Genomic DNA, 21090 nt, shown 5'->3' on the forward strand with positions numbered 1-21090 from the left:
CTGAAGACTCCTCCCCTTTATTAAAGGACACAGTATAGCTAAATACACACTCCACTTATGTGGCTCTAGCTCCTTTATCAGCTGGCTGCCTTTCTGCCTTTTAAATTCCCGATTTGCACATCCTGGGAGAGTCCAGAGTCCTCCTGGTATGGCTACCTACTCACCCAGGCTTGATAGTTCTTAAATCCTTTTGGTCTTGGCCCCTGGCTTCTCATGTGCTATTTGGTTTCACCTGCATTGACCCAGGATGCAAAACTCAGCCTGTTCAACAGTTTCTAGAAGAAATTCAACCACATCAAGCACTTCACGATTCCTCTGTCTTTCCTAAAGATATGTGTCTGAGAGCGCTATAGAGGGGAGGGTCACAGGCGCAACACACAGCATCCTACCATTCCTCCCCACCCTCGCCCTGCCCTCTTCTCTTCTTCCAGATCTCCCCCTCCCCAGCTTCTATTAGTCTGTAGCTTCTTGCCAGTTTTGGTCTTTTAGCATCCATCTCTCTTCCTTTTTGCTAAGAGTACTGCAATTATTTAGGCATCTAGCCCTTTCTTAAATAACTCATTTGCCTGGGGGAAAGCAGAACTCCTCTCCTTCCAAAGGTGGACTTATGCCAATCAGCATGTCCTGGTGGCACTGGTTGGTTCCAGGATGGGGTGTGGTCCCCATGAGATGAGAGAGATATTGGCAGGAGACTCTAGGAAAGAAACTTCCTAGCTCCTCTGTGGAAAAGTACCTGGAGACACTCTCCCTTGTGTTGGATGTCAGTGGGAAAGAATGGCAGCCTGAAAGCAACTGGCAGCCGTATTGTGACCATGAGGGAAGCCAGGCATAGGATGATTCGTTCAGACCATTTCTTTGGTGACATCACTGAGTTGTTGGACCACCCTCCCCTAAAGCTCAGTGGACACTCTGCCAATGAATGATTTTTCTTTTTAAGCCAGTTTAAGTTGTTTTTACTGTTACTTACAGTCTTCCTTTCTCTTGGCCCAGACCCAGTTTTGGGGTTCGGCTTCCACCCCAAATGAACTTACCAGAGACATGGTCCACACTAAAGTTGGTTATTATTATTATTATTATTTAAAGATTTTATTTATTTGACAGAGAGAGACAGCGAGAGAGGGAACACAAGCAGGGGGAGTGGGAGAGGGAGAAGCAGGCACCCAGTGGAGCAGGGAACACGATGTGGGGCTTGATCCCAGGACCTTGGGATCACGCCCTGGGTCGAAGGCAGATGCTTAACGACTGAGCCAGCCAGGCGCCCCTAAAGTTGGTTATTGTTAAGAGGAATTCATCAACCAGTTGCTTTTTCTTCACCAACCAGCTGCTTTTTTTATTAAAGAGAGTGAAAAATTTCAGACTGCATATCATCTGCATTCAGATTCAAATTTTAGTAACTAAGAGCCCCATCTTGGAGATCTTCCCTCAAATAAAGGGTGACAGGGCACCTGGGTGGCTCAGTTGCTTAAGCGTCTGCCTTTGGCTCAGGTCATGATCTCAGGGTTCTGGGCTCTCTGCTCAATGGGGAGCCTGCTTCTCCCCCTCCGTCTGCCTGCCACTCCCCCTGCTTGTGCTGTCTCTCTGTGAAATAAACAAATAAAATCTTAAGAAAAAACGATACAGGGGGACAGAGCCTTGGGTGATCCATGACTTTATTTTAGAAACTGAAAGTGCAGGCAGCCCTAATAGAAAATATCTAAATTAAATTTTTTAAAAAAGTAGACTCTCTTGGCTCTGCCCCTGCCATGTCCTTTCTACTTTACATGTGTGCACGCACACATACACACACATACATACACATACACACGTGCACGTGTGTGTACACATCTTTCTATAGAAATTGGGCCCCAGGGTGCCTGGGTGGCTTAGTCCATCCACCATCAGGTGGATGTCTGACTCTTGATTTCGGCTCGGGTCATGATCAGGTCATGATCTCAGGGTCGTGGGATCAAGCCCTGCATCAGGCGCTGCCCTTCTCCCTGCCTCCCTACTCAGGTGCTTTCCCTCATGCTCTCTCTCAAATAAATAAATAAATCTTTAAAAAAAAGTTAATTAGTTTCAAACAAACAAGGCTCCAAGCAGAGGTGATCTGAAGAGTACACATTTTAAAAGTATAAAGGAGGAGGAAGATAGGAAATAGAAATCATCCTTTCGATTTTAACAAATCAGGATTTTTTTTCCAATGACAGACATCCAAGGTCAATCACTTTTATCAGGGAAAAGGAATAGTGTCTAAAAGCTTATACTAATATTGGCCAAGATTAGGTTCCTGTCTTTAACCCCCAGTTTCTTTTCTTCACCAGCAGTAATTCTTTGTTGACTGTAGAACGTGCTATAGATAGAGGGGAGGGAAGACTGGTGCCCTGCCATCTTGGAATATATGGCCCAGTGACCAAAGAGAAAGCTCCTGCTGTTGTGCGCCTCGGCTCTCCCAGCTGTCAACACATGCCCTCACCATAACACCCCTGTTAACAGACACTGCCCCTGGGATGAGGGTCTCTGGGCTTGCTGCTACCCAAACGGCCAGACCTTGAGACAAATATTTCCACTAAGTCAATCCCTGAATATCAGCCAGGGCCACAGGCCCAGAGCCACAACGAGAGGAGGCCCCACCTGAAAGGAACCATGTTTTAGGCCCAGGAGAACTTGAATGAGTCACTCTTTCCTTGGACAGGAGTGGTTTTCACTTTATTCCATCACCTCCCCCCTCCCCGACCTCTGGTGTCTTTAGCACGTGGCTTTACTCGAACAAGACTGAGTATTACCAGCTTGGAGAGGACCCCACAGACTGTAGGAGCCCTTGGGTGGGGAAGGGTAGGGAGGCTGCCCCTGATTTTGTATCGGCTGTGCTGAGTACCCAGTGTGGCTTGAAGGTGTTGGGAAATGGTAAGGCCCAGCGTGGAGGACGGCAAGGACAGCTTGAGCGAGGTGGGGGCAGTCCTCATGCTTGAAACACTGCCTTCAGGCCATGGCTGAATGTGGCCTACAGCCACCAGGCAAAGGTTTTATTTTGCTTTGATTGCTTAAAAAAGAAACTTGAGACTTAAGACTTTTGAGAATCATAAGCAAATATGTTTGCAGAGGTGATAAGAGAAATTCCATTGCTAATCCATTCATTCACATAACTTTTTCTTATCACCAAAAAGTAGCTCTTCCTTCATAGAAAATATAAAAAAGGAAGATTAAGAAGATACAAAAGTACTCATAATCCTATCACTAAGAGAACATGACTGTTAACATATCTCCAGCGTTTTGCAAATTATTATTATTTTTCTAAGTAAGATTCTATTCTGCATATTATTTTGTAACCTACAGGTTTTTTTAGCGATTTTATATTGAAAACACTTTTTCATATCATTCAATGGTCTTCTATGACATCCTTTTTGGTAGTTACATTGTATAATCTATGGTGTAGACACATGATACACTTACTTAAGTAATCTCTCTCTCTCTCTTTTTAAAGATTTTATATATAAGTTATCTCTATACCCAACGTGGGGCTCGAACTCACAACCATGAGACTGAGTCACATGCTCCCCCGACTGAGCCAGCCAGGTCTCCCATTAAGCCATCTCTTTTTATTGGACATTGAGGTTATTTCCTGTTTGCCTTCACTACGAAGAATAGTTTTGTTTTTAATTTCGAAAGATCCCTGCTAAGTATTGTTTAGACTAAGATCTGGCCTATGGAAGGCAGGGCTTTGGGTTGAAAAAGACTCAGGTTGGAGGAGCCAAGGAGTCTGACGTCCACTTTTTATGCCTCTCTTGTCTGACTCATCAAGTTGATCATTTGCTGCCTCGATTTCTGCTTTGGCAAAATGGTGACATAAGCCTCGTGACTTTCATAACCCTGAAACTTCCGAAACTCTCGAACACTTAGGGAAAAGTCGGTGTTGAATGATGGGAAGCAAAGTCTTGTGGCCACTGCCTGTGGGAGACTGGTCTCCCTTTGCGACTTCAGGATTGGAATCTCAGCCTTTATGACCACCCTGTTCTTTCCTCCGTGCTCTCTCCCACTCCCTCCATCCCAAATTGGCATTCCGTAGCACTGGTTTGCCAGGTCTTATTCTACTGAGAGAGAGGGTGCATTTTGTCTCTTAGTCGTCACGGTCATAGCCACAACTACAACTGAGTTCGCCTCCAACCCAAAACATTGGTCTGTTCTAGCCCTGCAGATAAAGCAGTTCATCGGACTGTAGAATGTCAGCCCCATTAGAAACCACAAAGAAGATCTAGTCCCCTACCCTGTCCCCCTGTGCTGTTGAAGGACAGTGATTGGACCAGTGTCTTTGGGTTAATGGCAGAGCTGGACCAGGTGCAGTGCCAGGAGGCTATGTGGCCAAATGATTAATTATGTGTCTTTGGGGACAGACTGGCTGGGCCAATCCTCTATCCAGCACTTCTGAGCTGTGTGGGCAACTTCTTAGCATCCCTGTCTCAGTTTCCTTATCTATAAAATGGGGATGGCCCTCATAATACTCACTTCATAGGGTTGTTACAAAAGAGGCAACATATGAAAAAGGCTCCCGCATGGTATTTCCCCAGTAAAGGTCAGCTATGATTATGCTGATATGGCTGGTGTTTGCAGTAGCACCGTCTCCCTTCTCCAGGACACAGCTCTCGCCAACTGATGCTTGGGTCGGAACCACACTCTTTACCAGCAGCTGACAGGGATTCCTCTTCAAATGGATAGGACTCTGAGTAGGTTTGCATTTGGGATGCCTCCAAACGAACCTGCTCCCTCCGGCCGCCTGTCGCTAGCTGCCACCCCGGTAGCATTTGTGTGGCAAGAGTGGAGCGTGCTGCCTGTGGTCTGAGATGGACATGTAACCGCGGCGCCAAAGAAAATTAACAACGCGGCTCACCAAGCGTCCTGATCGCAGCCCAGAGCTGTACAAGCCTGAGAGGTGTGTTAGCTGGAGGGGCCCCTTTGCCGCTTAACATACCCCTTAGCTTGTATGGAGCCATCCCAACCAATTTCTTTTCCCTTACATGTTTAACTTAATTTTTTCTTGGAATTAAAAACATTTTAGATTTTTAGAACATTTGGGGAACATTAAAAACATTTGGATTTTTAGAAACATGGATTTCTTTTCTTGAGGCCAAAGTCCTGGCGCATTAAAAAAAGAAATTCCAGTAGATATCCATCTATCAATTATCTATCTATCAATTATCTCTATCCACCTATCATTTTTTAAGCAAGCCATCTTTTAGTTAACTTCCATTTCAAGCCTCACTGCACAGTCGACCTGTGATGCCAGTGCCTGTGTCCCAGACACACTCAACTTAAGGTCAGGCCACAACAGCACGTGTGGGAGGAGGTGAAGAAGCGTGGGCTTCAAGGATCAGAATCACAGGTTCTCACAGAGCTGGGTAGGAACACTAGAAACTCCTTTCTGTTGGGCGGATTCGGCCAAGCTAATTCATTCCTTCCTTCCTTCCTTCCTTCCTTCCTTCCTTCCTTCCTTCCTTCCTCCCTCCGTCCCTCCCTCCCTCCCTTCCTCCCTTTCTTCCTTTTACAGGATTTGAGAAATAATTGATTATTTAAGAAAGATTTATTTTATTTATCTGAAGAAACATTTTAAAGCCAACACTGGTCTAGCGTCCCAGACCACTTGAGGCACTTTGCGGATCGTACTGTGGGGTTGTGCTTAAGGCCATGGGCGTAATACACACAACCACTGGGACAGAGAAGCTGGCAATTGAATTCATCCACTGGGTCCTGTTTTCTTTCCTCCTCTTCCTCTCCTTCCCTCCTCCTCTTCTTCCTCCGCCTTTAATGAAATCAGCTTATATTAAATGACCAAAATGAAAAATTATCAAACTTGCCATCTCTCACACAAACCAAAACAGCAAAATTAGATGATGACATGAACTAAAGTAGCTAATTTCTTTCTTTTTTAAAAAAAGATTTTATTTATTCAATTAGAGAGAGAGCAAACAAGAGAAAGAGAGCACAAGTGGGGGAAGGAGCAGAGGAAGAGGGAGAAGCAGGCTCCCCACTGAGCAGGGAGCCCTAAGCAGGACTTGATCCCAGGACCGCTAGGATCATGACCTGAGCTGAAGGCAGATGCTTAACTGACTGAGCCACCCAGGAACCCCTATTTCTTGCTCAATGAATACAATGCTTTGACTCCAAAAAATTTTAATTTTTTTCTGTGTTCATAATTCGAGGAGAGAGATTTCTTATTTCGTTCTAATGTGACTCTGCATATATATTCAGAAAAACCCCAAATTGCAATTTCTTTTTTGTCACTCTCAGTAACTGTCGAAGTTGTGGCCTAAGCCTTAATTGGCCCTAGTTCATGGTTAGTCCTAAACATTTGCTAAATTTGCTTGTTGCTCATCCCCCAGAGTAAGCCTGTGGGTGGCTTATTTGTTGAATGGATGTTTCATCTTGCAGGAAATACTTGGGAATAATACTCCAGAATGGGCCGAATGAAATGGGTGACGGGGAGTCTTGCTCCACTTTACTAAAAAAAAAAGGAAAACAAGTCCCTTTACTGGCATAAATTGATTTGCCACAAAGAAGACAATGGGGCATGAAGGCTGAATAGTAGCCTTTCTCCTGCATGAGGACCCTTCGAGGCCACGTGGGCCCTGATCACGGTCGCAAGTGGAGACATGCTTCTGCGCCTACACACAGATCTGGAGCCCAAGTCCGAGCTGCATGCACTGCCCACGTGTGCCGTGTGCGGCTGTCGTGTCAATATGCATGACCGCGGTGTGTCCACCTGCAGAGGCAACACTCTTCCGGCAAACACAGTCTCGCCCGCACAGCGATGTTATTAGAATAATTTTTTGTTGTTGTTTTATTTGTTCAAAGTCAAACATTTACTCCTTCAGTTCCCCAGTATCTTACAAGCCCGGCACTGGCCCACGCTGCTGCAGGACTGGGACAAAGAGATGATGTTACAGTCTGGTTTCTATGGCAACAGAGGAGGGGTAATGAAAACCGAAATGTTGGAAACACCCATTCTGACAATTGTGACATAATTCAGGTTATTCCAAGGACGTAACTACCAAAGAAACAGAAGTGTCATTACCTTGCAGCTCATGTCGGCAAAAAGCTACACCGCACATTTCTCTGAGTTGGGCTGCTAAGAGGAAGGAAACACGAAACACACACACACACACACACACACACACACACACACACATGCACGCACGCCTCGTTTTCTGCATGTAAAATGTGTGTGTTCTTTAAAAGCCAGTGGTTGGCTGGTTTTCCGGACATGATGTGGTTGAAGCTGTCATCGTAATGGAAATTCATTGCTGTAGCTATGGTAAATCGAGTTTTCTGCCTGTGCTGAATGCATTAGTCTAATGAGATGTTTGCAGCCGGAGAGCAGGGCTGCTGGAGACTAACTGTGAGCTACTAACACACGGGTAGAAGATTAGCTTTTGTATTACTCGTTTGCATGTACCGAAAGTCATCTGTCTTCTGAGTCAACATTCCCGGCCTGGTCGAGAACCTGATCAGGGCTCTGGTGAACAAGCCGTAGGTAAGGGAGATGCACAATCGGAGGGTGTGCCCTTGACACGGGATCCTTCTCTTTCTACCGTCAGCATGACAGGTGACCTGTGTTGGTGTATCTGGCTTGCATGCCTATCTCTGTGGCGATGCCCGAGTGTCCTGCACTCAAACCACTGACGCCAGAAGGTAACGTCAGCTCCTCCTGCTCAGAACAAAAATGTTTGATTTCTTTACCAGATCTCAGAGAGGAAGTTGTAGCCTAGAATTATACAGTTTATAAATTCGGGGTACCTACACAGTCATGACTCTTTAACTCTGCATTGGAAGATGTAGAAAGTTGTTTATTTCCCCAGATGTGAACTCAAATAACTGTTTAACTTTTTTGCGTGATGATTTTGCTTCGCTTTTGTTTTGTTTTAATTCAAAAAAAGTGTGATATGTCTGGGGATAAACATATTTACTAAAATTTAATTATTAAAATTGATGTGTTGTGAACTTGCAAGAGTACTTTTTAAAACTGAATTTTATTATTTATATCCTGGGTGGAATATTGTACATGTCTTTGTGCTGTTTGTCTTAATTTATCAATTTACCAAATAGATGAGAATACTATTTACTGCTAGTAGCTGGTACTGGTTAGTTTTGCGGGGGGGAAACCAGGTGTCTATGGAGTGTCAGGATCAGTTTTCCCAAGTTCAAATACAGGTGGGGTGTTGTGTGACTGGACCCCGGCGGCACGAAGCCTCCTGTCTCGGTTGCTTGCTGAGTAGAACAGGACAGTGTGAGGGTGGCGTCAGCTGTGTGGAAGTCATCTGACGGATAGTTGAGGTGCTAAGTCCAAGTTCTTTCTGCTACCCGAAATAGTAATGGAGAGGTGCCTCGTGGAGTTGTCTTCAGATTCTGTGACGGTCCTCAAGAGGGTCAGACAATCAGTACCTTTCTGAGAAAGTGGCTTTTGGTTGGTCTCAGACACTGTGGTACTTGAGAAAGTGTTCCAGGTGCTTCGGAATGGAGACGTTGTATACTCTTGTGTGTTTCTTTCTTTTCAACCAGAGGAACCATTTTTTTGAAGAGTGAGAGACATAGTTGTTTTTTTTCTCAAGACTTAAAAAACATAAAATAGAATATTTGGAATGAAAGCATAAAAATAACTATGAAGGAATTTGCAGTCTGGTAAAGTGAACTGTGTAGGGGCACAATATTTGTGTGGACCATTTTGTGTGTGTGTTGCTTGGTAGAACTAGCCTGACAAAATGAGGGGGGCACTTAACTGAGCAACAGCAGCCGGGTGAAGATTACCTAGAAAGAGAATAGTGATTAGCTCAACTCAAATAAAACGTTAACACAGAAACTTCAGTTTTAGGGAAGTTGTTTGGGGTTCCAGGTCTTTACCTTTTAAACATCCGTGTTTAAACAGATTTTTTTTTTAATGTGAATACGTTTTCTTCAGCTCTCTAAACCGTGTATGTGGACAGTCTCTGTGATGTTTTTGCAAATCTATCAGTCTGCTTGCTTTGTAGAATCACAAAAGCAAATCCCACAAAAAACCCAGTTCTTCTGTTGAAGAAGTTTCAATTTCTTTGTGTCACCAAAATGACTTTTATTTTGCCGCCAAAAAAAAAAAAAAAAGTAAATGAGTGATCATAGAAAAGAAAACAGTAAGAGAAACAAGAGTAAATCGCTTTCGGTCACTTATTTGCTTTTGGTGGTGTGTTTTCAAGGCAAGTGAAACCAGCAGAAGCAGTTTCACTTTCTGGTTCTTGGCTTCTGGGGGCCAGGGTCGCAGGGCTCTCAAGCAGCAGGTAGGACAAGCAGACCAGCTGCTAGGAAGCAAGTCGACCCCACGTGCTGTCGCGTTGTCATCCTGCCGTGAGAACTTTTCTATTGAAAATTCAAGAAAGTCATGACTTTTTCAACGTGAAGTCGTATTGGCTTATTCTAAAAATTCGAGCGATGCCCCAAAGCACAAAGATCGAATTTAAACTTTTTTTTTTTTTTTTTACTTGAAATGATGTGAAAATCACAAGCAGATGGCATCCAGCCTCTCCTAACGTAGTGGATTTATTTACGTTTCAATCTCAATTGTGGAGCTCAAAGATTTGCAACACATTTAAGGCAACAGTACTGAAGTTCCCTGCAATCCAAAGAAGGAACGCTCAGAGAGGAATAACCCTTCGTAGGCTGGGGGCCGGGGTGGGGGGGGAGGTTCCGTTTCAGGCTGTTTTGCAGATCGGTGGGCGGTTCGGCGCGGCCGGGGGACGCATCGCACACGCAGACACCGACACGCTCGGGTCCCGCCGAGGGTGGGGCGGGCGGAAGCTGGGAGCGGGCTCCCGGGGGCTCCCGCGTGGAGCTCGGCGGGGCGTCGCTCCCCCCGTCGGTGCCCCCGGCAGCCTCGGCCGCGCGCTGACGCCAGGTAGCCGGGGCGTGCCCGCCGCAGCCCGCGCGTAGCGAGCCCGCCGGGGGGCTTCCCATGATAAGCCCCTAGGGTTTCCGCGTGCGCCGCTTCTCTTCCACCGAGCCTCCGGCTTTGACTCGGGGTCGGCGAGGGAGAGAAGAGAAAAGAGAGGAGGGCTCTCTTCCCATCTCACCACCCAAGGGCATGACATTCCGCCTAGCATTTTGGAGCCGAAGTTTGTGAAAGCCGTCCCTGCTAGCATCCGTGCTGCCTCGTGGGGATGGGCGCACTTGACCTAGCAAGGAGGGAGCTTTGTTTAAGTGCCCCCTTGGACATCTTAATTCAGCCAGCTCCCCAAAGGCTGGTTTGAGATTTACACGTTTTTACTGTTTTTTGTTGCGTCCGAAGGCAGACAGGTGAGGGGAGATGAGGGGGATTAATAACAGCCCTCGGGAGAAAAATCAAATGGTTTGGTACATATATAATGTAACAGCAGCCACCGCTGTGTCTAGTAAATGACTCTAAATTTTAATTAATGAGTCACAAAAGCCACAGCATAAGCTTTAAAAATTACCCCTTTATCAATAAGGTGATAATTAACTTTCTCTGGAATTAGCAATTCTCTCAGCCCCGGGCAGTATGCAGCCTAGTAAGTTCTCTGGAATGCTGCCAATTTTAAACAATCAGTCTTTTGGCAAATCTACTGGATTTTAATTCAGACATCTATTGTGACATTTTCTAATGTGGTTCAAAGACCCTTCGGATCACCCAAATCATGGTAAAATTTCTGAGATTGAAGGAGTGGCTCAGAATGTTGGGATTGCATGGGAATCTGTCACTTCCTCTTTCTTCATTGTGGTTTTCCACCTTTCCCCCCCAAAACCCTCTGCATTTGCACGAGCGCACGCTAGTCTCTGCTCTAAGTCTCTGCAGCATCTCTACTATAAATCGCGGTGGCGAATCCTGCATTTGTTGGTCCGCGCGTACTAGGTTGAAGGGCTCTGGTTGCAAGCCCGCTACGTCCTAAGTGCTTGTCATTGTTGTATTCATCTCGGTTTCAGTTCTGGCAAGGGCCCTTCCCTAATATTTCTGCAAACTCTCACCTGCGGTTTGTCAGATGTTGAGATTTGGCTAGAGACTCAGATAAGAGGAGCTGCAGATAGAGGGCCATTTTGGCTATGCTCATGGCTGGTTGAAATTTGGCTTCCTCTGACCTCCACATATTAATGTCTGAAGAGGTATAGGAGCATTGGGTGGACTGAGCAGCTGGCTCCACAGCGAACCCCCCCACACACACACACTCACTCCTCTGTGCTGCTGGTCACTGGTGGGTGACGTTCAGGGGCAGCCTGATGACGGTTGCTGCTATTTGGTCACAGTGGCTAGAAGGCAAGTGGCCCTGAGTGCAAATCCCTCCTCCAGAAGTCAGACCTCTCTCTCCTCCTTCTGGGTCCTTCCAATGGTAGCATCAGTGGGCTTCTGCTTCCCTCAGCCAAGAGCCTGGCTAGGATGACAGGTGGGTGATGAAGTTTGTTGCTGGGTTCATCTCGCAGCGTCGACACAGTCAAGACCATCCTTCGGGAGGGTGGGATGGACATGAGCAGCAAGCAGAATTTGTGCATTTTGGAATAAATCGGCACTTTTCAATCAAAAGAGGCACTTTTCCACCACCAAGGAGATAAAACACCTCTTGCTGGGGCGCCTGGGTGACTCAGTTGTTAAGTGTCTGCCTTTGGCTCAGGGCATGATCCCAGGGTCCTGGGATCGAGCCCCACATCAGGCTCCTTGCTCTGCTGGGAACCTGCTTCCTCCTCTCCCACTCCTCCTGCTTGTGTTCCCTCTCTCGCTGGCTGTCTCTCTGTGTCAAATAAATAAATAAAATCTTAAAAAAAAAGAAAAACACCTTTTGCTTCTTGCAGTGATTACCTCGTGGACTCCTATTTTAGGACAGAAAGGAATTTATTACCCGGTGGCAGTTCTCACTTGGTATTAAGCTGAAAAACATTCCACTGAGTCTCCGTGACACACTGGAATAATGGGAATATATTCAGAGATCCACACAGTAGGCTTCCCTGCAATGGCTGTTGTTACTCTTGGACCAGTTGTGTTTTAGAGAGAATCTGGTGGCACAGAACCATATGAACTTCTCCGGACTCACCCACCAACTCAGCCATGTTCCACGTAAATTTTCATTTGTGGGGAAGCACGTGCGCATTTCTTTTTCAGCATCTGCCTTGATTGAGCGGATAAATGGAACTTGGTCCCAGTGTGGCTACTTTTCAAGAATGTTTGCCTACTCGTGCAGGCAGGCTGTGCCAGCCCTTTGAGGAAGGGGCTTGGCTGAGGAGTGATGGCTTTGCTTTCCTCATACGGCGTACAATACAGAAACAGTGGAGTTGGCTGTTATGAGAAAATTGATGTGCCAGGGAAAAATAGTGTCAATGCTGTGCTTTGCGAGGTGGTGACGTTGGCTGGTTAGCCCCGTGATAGTGACTCAACTTTTGGGAGCTAAATATTTGGTAACAAAAGCCTTTGCCCTTTTTCTCTCTGTGTGCTGATCATTACAGAGCAAAAGCCGTCATAGTTTCAAAACAGAAACATATGGCTTGAAATTAATCCTAAAGAAACATGCAGCTTTTCATGAAGATGGGTATTAAACTTGGGAACAAACACTGGGCGGGCAGAGCAAAGAACTACCCTCATTGGGTCCCAGTCCAGCCATCGGAAAATGGCACTTAACAAAGAGGTACTGGGATCAAACCCAAAGGAGAGAGCCTTTTCCATGCCCCTTCCAACAAGTACTTGACCATCTCTCTCCCTCCTCTGTCTGCTGGTGCAGTTCGGAAGGGACTCTGTGATGGCCAACAGCAGCATGCGGCTGTCATCTTATAGACCTGCTGGGTTGTTTCCTTTTGGATGGAAGGAAAGGTTTTCTCTTTTTCCTTTCACATTTGTCCACAAGTCATCCTGGGACATCATTGTTCTGATGAGAAAACCAGGGTCAAACACGAAGGAGTCTGTTTTTCCTTCGTGCCCGGAGCTGGGCCTGAGCCCTGCCGCCAGACCAATGTTAAGATCACAGAGGCCAGATCTGAGGGTCTGCCCTGGATGCAGCCGGCAAGCTGGCCTGGGGCTGGTGGCAGGATTTTAATCCTGTTTGACAGGCAACTGTGAACAAGGAAAGGAAGAACTGAAGAGAAAACCACAAGGTGAAAGCCACCTTTGGCGAATTCATGCTTTTTGTTTTGGAGACAGGATTTGGAGGTCATGTAAGAAACAATTCCTTTGGGCCTAAGCATTTCTAAACTATTACAAGCCGATAGGAATTTTTCTCATTCTTTTTTTTTTTTTTTTAAAGATTTTACTTATTTATTTGAGACAGAGAGAGAGCATGAGCAGGGGAGAAGGTCAGAGGGAGAAGCAGAACCCCCACCAAGCAGGGAGCCCGATACAGGGCTTGATCCCAGTACCCTGAGATCATGACCTGAGCTGAAGGCAGACACTTACTGACAGAGCCACCCAGGCGCCCCATCATTCTTTACGGCCTTTGAAAAAGAAGCTAACTGCTTTTCTTCACATTCCTTTGGGATTTGGTACCCTTGCTATTGGGAAATTATGGTGATAGCAAGAATTCATCTAACAATTAGCTATTAAGATATGCTGTTCAACCCAAAGAGAATAACTCAAAAATGTCACGTGAGGCATTGGGCTTATTGATCAGTAAAGAATGCCACTCTGGGAACAGATTTCGGTCATTTTTCAGTCTTAAGAATGTGCGTCATTGGTTCATGTTGTTGCCATTGTTGCCTGTGCTGGGGGAGTTTGCCATGAGATTTGGGGGTCAATATAGTACATGGCCATCTGTGCACTTCCACTTATGTTGGGAATATAATATAACATAACATAACATAACATAACATAATAATATAATATAATATAATATAATATAATATAATATAATATAATATAATACAATATAATATAATCCCTTTCGGATGCCATGAGATGCTCCGGCATATTTGATGTATCCCTCTTACGAGCTCGTTTGTAAAAATGCTTCAAGTGGGTAGCTGTAGATAGCTTTATGTTTGGGTGCACAAATTACAAAGCATAGAAATAGTGGGGAAAAAACCACAACTAGTTCTAATGTCTGAAATCACTGCCCACAGTATGAAAATATAGCACTTGTTTTGACTGTTTGTAACATAATTAATATTAAGTACTTGACATAATAACGAGGGCAAACTGTATGGTGCAGTGATGTTGGTGCCTGATATGGACGGTTAATTGCTCCCACAGCGAGACCTGTACAGTTGTGTGTTGCCTTAATGAGACCAGGTGAATATAAACTCTCTCCAGGGAATTGAAGTTACGAAGTCAAGTTGGGTGTGATGAGTATGACAACGTGTGGAAGCCAGTGATCTGTGATAGTATAGAGGACTGGTCTTTTCTTTCTCTTGCCCTCCCTTTCAGTTAGAAGTCATTTGTTATGAACCTGGTAACAAATAAAGGGTCTGAAATTCTCTGTTAGCAGAGTTAAGGAAAAAGGACATTCAGAAAAATTTGTCTCACACATGTTTCCAAATCAGCCCCAATCTCTGCTAAGGTCAAGTGCTGAGTTACTACTAATGGGCTTGAGACCAGAGTGAGGTGGAATAAACTGGAAATATAATCATTTAAGAATATATTTCTGGGCACAGGTGAGGTCACCGTTTTTATGGACTATATTTAACATTTTCATACCTGAGGAAAAAAAATTCCGTGGGACCAAGGACCTGGCTGGTCCTTGGAGATTTCTAACAGTGGATGGTATGGGTTCCACAGCTTCCTGGACAAAGTCAAGCAAATCAAGGGCTCCTTTGGCCACGATTTCCTGTATTCTGCTTGTATACTTGGTAGATTTTCAATTTCCAGGGGTTTTCTTTGTCTTCCCTGAGAATACAGATTTAGGATGGAATAAGAAGAATTTACATTGGGACCATGGAATCACTTAAGTTCCAGACCATGTTCAAGCCAGTTCACTTCTCTGTGGAAACTGGAAGGTTAAAATAGAACCAAACTAATGAACTTGAGGGAAAAACATCTGACATTTGAAGGGACAAGTTAAAAGCAAAAACCTATACTCTCAGAAGTGGTTTTGAAGTGACTCCTAGATCTGTATGGATTGTAAAGGCCTTCCTTCCATGGCAAGCCTCAGACTCTTCCCTAGTGTCTGCGAAGGACGTAGACAGCACAGCCTCCATTCTCTAGAGGCTGCCCCCTCTTCCATTGTTGGAAACTTCAATTGTGAGCAAGGGCATTTTTCCCTCTGGAACTTTCCCTAGCTTCCTCCTTCAGGAACTTCCTCCTGGGGGTACTTTTGTCCTCAGAGAAGTAGAGAATAAATATCAATGGGGTAGCATGGATTCTGAGTGGGAAAAGCCAGTTGAGTGGTCACCAGTGTGACCCAGGGCAAGTATGGTGGCAACCCAGGGCTTCCCTTCCTCCCTGGGAACGATATTCCCTGTCAGTCCCCACTGCTGAGCCCCAGTACTTTGAATGTGGCAAGTGTTCGATGAATATTTGTTGCATGTGTGATTGCATGAATGATAATGTCAGCATGGGTGGCGATGCACGGTGTTGTGGAAAGAACACACACAATCTTTGGTGTCGCCTCAACTTTATCAGATCATGGGATGTAATACTTCAGAAGTTTTTGGGAAGGTTATTTGGGTTAATGTATATAATGTTCAAAGGCAACAGTATATGGAAAAGGGCTTTGTAAATTGTAAAGTGCTGTACAAATAGTAACAAATACATGTTCCCATTTATTGAGCATGATATGCTTGGGGATGCCGAGAGAAGCACTTAACATGCTTTATCGTATTTATCTGACATAAACCACACAGGAAGTCAATATGAGGGCTATTTTTATCTCCATTACACAGGTAGGGAAATTGAGGCTTACGTTCAATAACTTGTGGAGGGTCACATGGCCATGTGAGGTCTGCTGAGTCTTTCCTTCAGTGTTGAAAAGCCAGTGGGGCATCCATGTCTTTTCACCTGTGAGGGCTGAAGAAAAAGAGCTCTTTCATGCCTCCAAGCCAGCTGCTCCTGCTCAGCCCACTGGGCTGTTCCCAGGTCCAGCAGGTTCCAGAAAGGAAATGATTCCCTGGTGTTTCCACTTGGAAAGGCATTTTTGATCCACCACGAACTTCTTTTAAAGCAGTAGGCTTTCAGTCCTGTCAGACTCAACCCTTATTTTTATTACAAATATTTTTAATGCCCTGTTTACAATCCCAGAGTGAAGTTCCCAGATAATACAGCCCACCCACATCCACAATCTAAGAAAAACCAGTGTAATGTCATACCTGAAATATAAAGAGGAATAAAGGCAAAGTAATTAATAATTACTTCCGGTGCAGGTGCCCTGCTCTGGACGCCATAATGAAGTGGTCAGGTGCTTGACGTCCGCCGTCTCCAATGAAGCCTTGGGGCAATCAAACAGTGCTATTGGTGACTCGGATAACACAAGCTGGTCCTGCTGCCAATGAGGTGATTCTCCAAAATGGTAAACAACTCTTGGAATCCTGAACAAAATAGAGAACAGTCTTCCCTTGATTTGTGTATTATTTGCATTCCTGGAAATTTAAGTATATATTATAGCTAAGTAGAAATATGTTTATATGTAAAATGAAGTTAACTCTAGGTTCACAAAAACCAGGTTTTCACTCATGTGACCATATGATGAGACAGGGCTTCATTCTGTGGGACAGCTCCGTTTGTCCAGCATCCCTGGTCTCTGCCCTCCAAGTACAGGAATGCTCACCCCGCCCCCAACATCGTGCCAGGTAAAACCATATCCAACACATTTCCAAAATGCCCCTCTGCGGGGAGTGTTGCCACCACCGCTGAGCACCTGTGGATGAGAGCATGCCAACCTGCCATGAATTTCACTTTCTCCTACCTCCCCAAATGCCTGATTAATTATAGTTTAAGAAAGATGGTGCCGTTTTGCCAGTTCCCTACATGATTGCTAAGTGGAGCCATTTCAAATATCATGGCAGAAATTCGGGGGTAACTTTCACATTCTACGAAGATGCTTAAAGCGGATTTCCTCGAAAAACTGTAGCTTTGAGCCTGAGAAGACCTTGTCTATCATGTTTCATTCTCTTTCAGATTATGCATAGTATTCTCTGGGTTTGCTTAAAAGCATTAACAGTTACCGAGGGACCATGATGACGTAGGCTTTGTGCTAGTTATCCAGACAATAGTCCTGGAATGTATCATTATTCTACTTCACAGACAAAACTTCAAGATGCAGTGAATTTAAGCAGTGAGTTTCAGTGCCTCAAGGTCATCTAGTAAGTTCTATAACTGATTTCAAAGCCAAAGCCAAACCTTTGCTCCAGCGTGCCTGGCTCCTGCATCAGTTTGGATATACGGTATATACTTTTATCTGTGATATGGAAATCCCGTGTCTGCGAACTTTCTCCTTGTTGAGTACATAAGAATGGGGTAGAGGAATAAACATGGCCACAGATTCTTTGACATTCCTTCCATGAGGCTGTGGGGTCTAATACTGCTCTCCTTGACTCTGAGCTGTTCCAAGTGACTTGCTTGGTTCATAGCATGTGGCTGAAGTAATGTTCCAGGACTGACAACAGGAGTCTCCCGGTTCCACCTGGGACTCAGAATGCTCTTTTGGAGCCCTGAGCCACCACAGAAGGGTAGATTGCCCCAAGGCCGCCATGCTGCTAGGAGCCAAAGCTCTGTGGAAGGCCCTGAACAAAAAGATATCAGGGTGGGGGCAGGGGAGAGGGGGAGAGAAAGAGGCAAGAAACATGGAGCTACTAGACGTGTAGATGAAGAAACCACCTTGGAAGTGGATCCTTCCATCCCAGCCTCCCTAGCTGATGCTGCACAGATCAGAGCCAAACTGTCCAGTCCAGCCTTTCCTGAATTCCTGACCCATGAAATGGTGAGACATAATAAGCCACGCATTTTGGAATAGTTTTAAACGTACTGATAACCAAAACACATGTGCATGGCATTCTTTCTCTTGTAGTATGTATTGTGGATTATTTTTTATGCCTAAGAGAGAAAGATTTTCCATTTTATTTCTTTAAAGATTTTATTTATTTATTTATTTATTTATTTAAGAGAGAGAGAGAGAACATGAGTTGGTGGGGGGGAGGGTAGAGGGAGAAGGACAAGCAATGTCCCTCAGCAGGGAGCATGATGCAGGGCTTGATCCCAGGACCCTGGGATCATGGACCTCTGCCAAAGGCAGACACTTAACTGACTGAGCCACCCAGGCACCCCAAGATTTTCCACTTTAAAAAAGAGGGTAAGATTCACTATAAAATATAGTTGATCTTGGGGTACCTGGGTGGCTCAGTTGGTTAAGCATTCAACTCTTGATTTTGGCTCATAAAATAAATCTTGAAAAATAAATCTTAAAATATATATATATATTTGATCTCCATTTGCTAGGAATCGAAATGAGAGAAGTTTTGTTCCATATATAGTTACTGTCAGAAGTATGTGTTTTCAGGGGGACTCTTAATAAGTGCATATTTAATTTTACAGTTAGTTTATATATTTATATCTCTAACAAAGAATATTTGATTTGAATTTATAAATATGACTAAAGTTGGACTTAAGTATTTATTTCAATAAGCCATTTAAAGATTTAATAAGTTTCGAGTAAATGTGGTATAAGAGGTGTATTAGTCAGGGTTCTCCAGAGAAACAGGACCAATGGGATAGATAGATAGATGATAGATAGATAGATAGATAGATAGATAGATATTGTAAGGAATTGGGTCACATGATTACGGAGGCTGAGAACTCCCAACATCTGTAGTCAGCAAGCTGGAGACCCAGGAGGACCAATGGCGTGGTTCCAGTCCAAAAGCTGGCGGACTTGAGACCCAAGAGGAGCTGATGTTTCAGTTTGACTCCAAAGGCAGGAAAAAAGCTGACATCCTAGCTCAAAGGCCATCAGGCAGGAGGAGATCCCTCGTACTCAGTTTTTTTTATCCTATTCAGGTTTTTAACTCATTGGACGAGGCCCACCCGCATTAAGGTGCTTTACTGCTTTACTTAGTCTACTGATTCAAATGTTAACCTCATCTAAAAACATCTTCACAGATACACTCAGAATAAAGTTTGACCAGGTATCTGAGCACCCCGTGGTTTAGTCAACTTGACACATAAAATTAGCCATCATAGGAGGTATTCAGATGTAATGAATTTCGCAGAGGTTGTATCTACGGGATCTGATTTGGTAAGCACGGCTTTGAGCCCTAGGCTGTCCGTGTCTCTAGTCCAGGGGTTAGGGCTAATAGCCCAGCTGGTGTTGCTCATTCATCCATAATGACATGGCCCTCTACGTCCTTCCCATAATGTCTCTTGAAGTTATCCTTTGGTTTGCAGAGCAGCTTTCAGTGAGTGTCCCTGTTGGTGACTCTAATTCTGAGGAAGTTTGAGCTATCCTCTAGATTTCTGGCTGCCGTCTCAGGAGTGGCCATTTCCCAGCATCCCACAGCTGGCTGCCATGTTTACTGTCAGTGTCTTGGGCTGCCCACAGTTCTATAGCTGCAGTTCAGGCTCCCTGCGGGCTCCCACGTGGGATCGTATGTCACAGCAGGCTCATTCTCTAGTGAGAGAATGTCTGCCCTGAAAGTCAGGGTCACTGATACGCTGTCTCACTATCTAATGTTAAGTCTGGCTCAGTGGTGACAAGGAACTCAGATGTGATGTATACGCTATGACATCATAGGAGCTATGATCAGTCCATGTCTCATGGCCATGAAGGCAGCTAGACATTTTCATGTCCCCCTCTGGGCCATGCTTGTGTAGATGATGGTATGTGGCACCATCAATTTCACTTACCCACTGTCCAGTCTAAATTTGTGTCCAAACTGCCCCCAGAAACAGGATAAAAATCTTGAGGTCAACAGTTTCATCTCTGGCTTCTTTGGCTTAAAGTGTCATTGCAGAACAGAAAACCAGTGATGGGCACCTCAGTGGGTGGAGGAAGACACATGTTTTTCCTTAGGTGCATGCCTTTGGATTAGAGCATTCTAGGCAGCCCTCAGCTTACACAAAGTACTACATTATCAGTGCCACCAGTTATTGCCCTCACCTCTCTTGCTGTGTGAGAGAGGATGGAAGCTTCCACGCCATAATGATGAGCCATGGTAGGACTAGAGAGAGGAGTAGGGGTAGGTTGATTCAGAAGTAATATGAAGAATAACAAGAAGCACAAAAGGCGATAAAAGAAAAGCAAGCTCCTAAGAACAAGTTGTATTTATTTTGATCATGTATTTATAAGATGAAAACAGAGGTGATCTGTTTCCCATGCTAGAGAAGAAAATGTGTGTCTGTATTAGTTGGTAGGACTGCCATAAGAAAATCCCAGATGCTGGGTGGCTTAAACAACAGAAATTTATTTTCTCACCATTCTGGAGTCTAGAAGTACAAGTTCAAGGTTTTAGCTGTTTAATTTTTTCTTGAGGCCGCTCTCCTTGGCTTGTAAATGCTTACCTACTTACTGCATCTTTACATGGTCTTTCCTCTGCGTGTTTGCTCCTCTGGTGTCTCTCCTTACATGGACACCAGTCCTATTGGATCAGGGCCCCACCCTTATGACCTCATATAACCTTCATTACCTTTTAAAAATGTATTTATTTGAGAAGAGAGAGAAAGGGAGAGAACACGTGAGTGGGGGGAGGGGCAGAGGGGGAGGGAGAGAGAAACCTAAGCAGACTCTGCATTGAGCGCAGAGCTGGAGTCAGGGCTCCGTCTCACAACCCTGAGATCATGATCTGAGCTGGGACTGAGAGTTCAATGCTTAACTGACTGTGCCATGCAGGAACCCCAACCTTCTTTACCTTTTCAAAGGCTCTATCTCCAAATGCAATCACAGTGGGGGTTAAACCTTCAACATACACATTTTGAGGAATTCTGCCGCTGTAGAACTGTGGGCAGCCCAAGGCACTGACAGTAAGCATGGCAGCCAGCTGTGGGATGCCGATGAATTATGCAATTTAGTGTATAACAATATTTGTCTTAAGATTTCATCTGACAGTTTTCATGTATTTCCCCATAAGTTATCGATGGTAAATGTACCTCATAATGGTTTCTTATGATTTAGTAAATACTTACATTTTTTTAATGTTAGGTCAGTCACATTTCTGCTGTGCCCACTCCAGAGAGCCAAGGGATGTACT

At 44.8% G+C, this 21090-nt stretch overlaps 1 protein-coding gene across 1 annotated transcript in view; it reads left to right on the plus strand.

Moving 5' to 3' along the window:
- The first annotated feature begins 7287 nt into the window (after nt 1–7287).
- Nucleotides 7288–21090, plus strand: part of SCML4 (Scm polycomb group protein like 4) — a 113365-nt gene continuing 99562 nt past the window's right edge. The window contains exon 1 of the mRNA XM_026511696.4: nt 7288–7659. Coding sequence (XP_026367481.2) covers nt 7602–7659 — 58 coding nt within the window. The 5' untranslated portion in view covers nt 7288–7601. The remainder of the gene's footprint in view (nt 7660–21090) is intronic.

This window comes from Ursus arctos, unplaced genomic scaffold (assembly GCF_023065955.2).
Source record: "Ursus arctos isolate Adak ecotype North America unplaced genomic scaffold, UrsArc2.0 scaffold_13, whole genome shotgun sequence".
In the NCBI taxonomy this organism is placed as follows: domain Eukaryota; kingdom Metazoa; phylum Chordata; class Mammalia; order Carnivora; family Ursidae; genus Ursus; species Ursus arctos.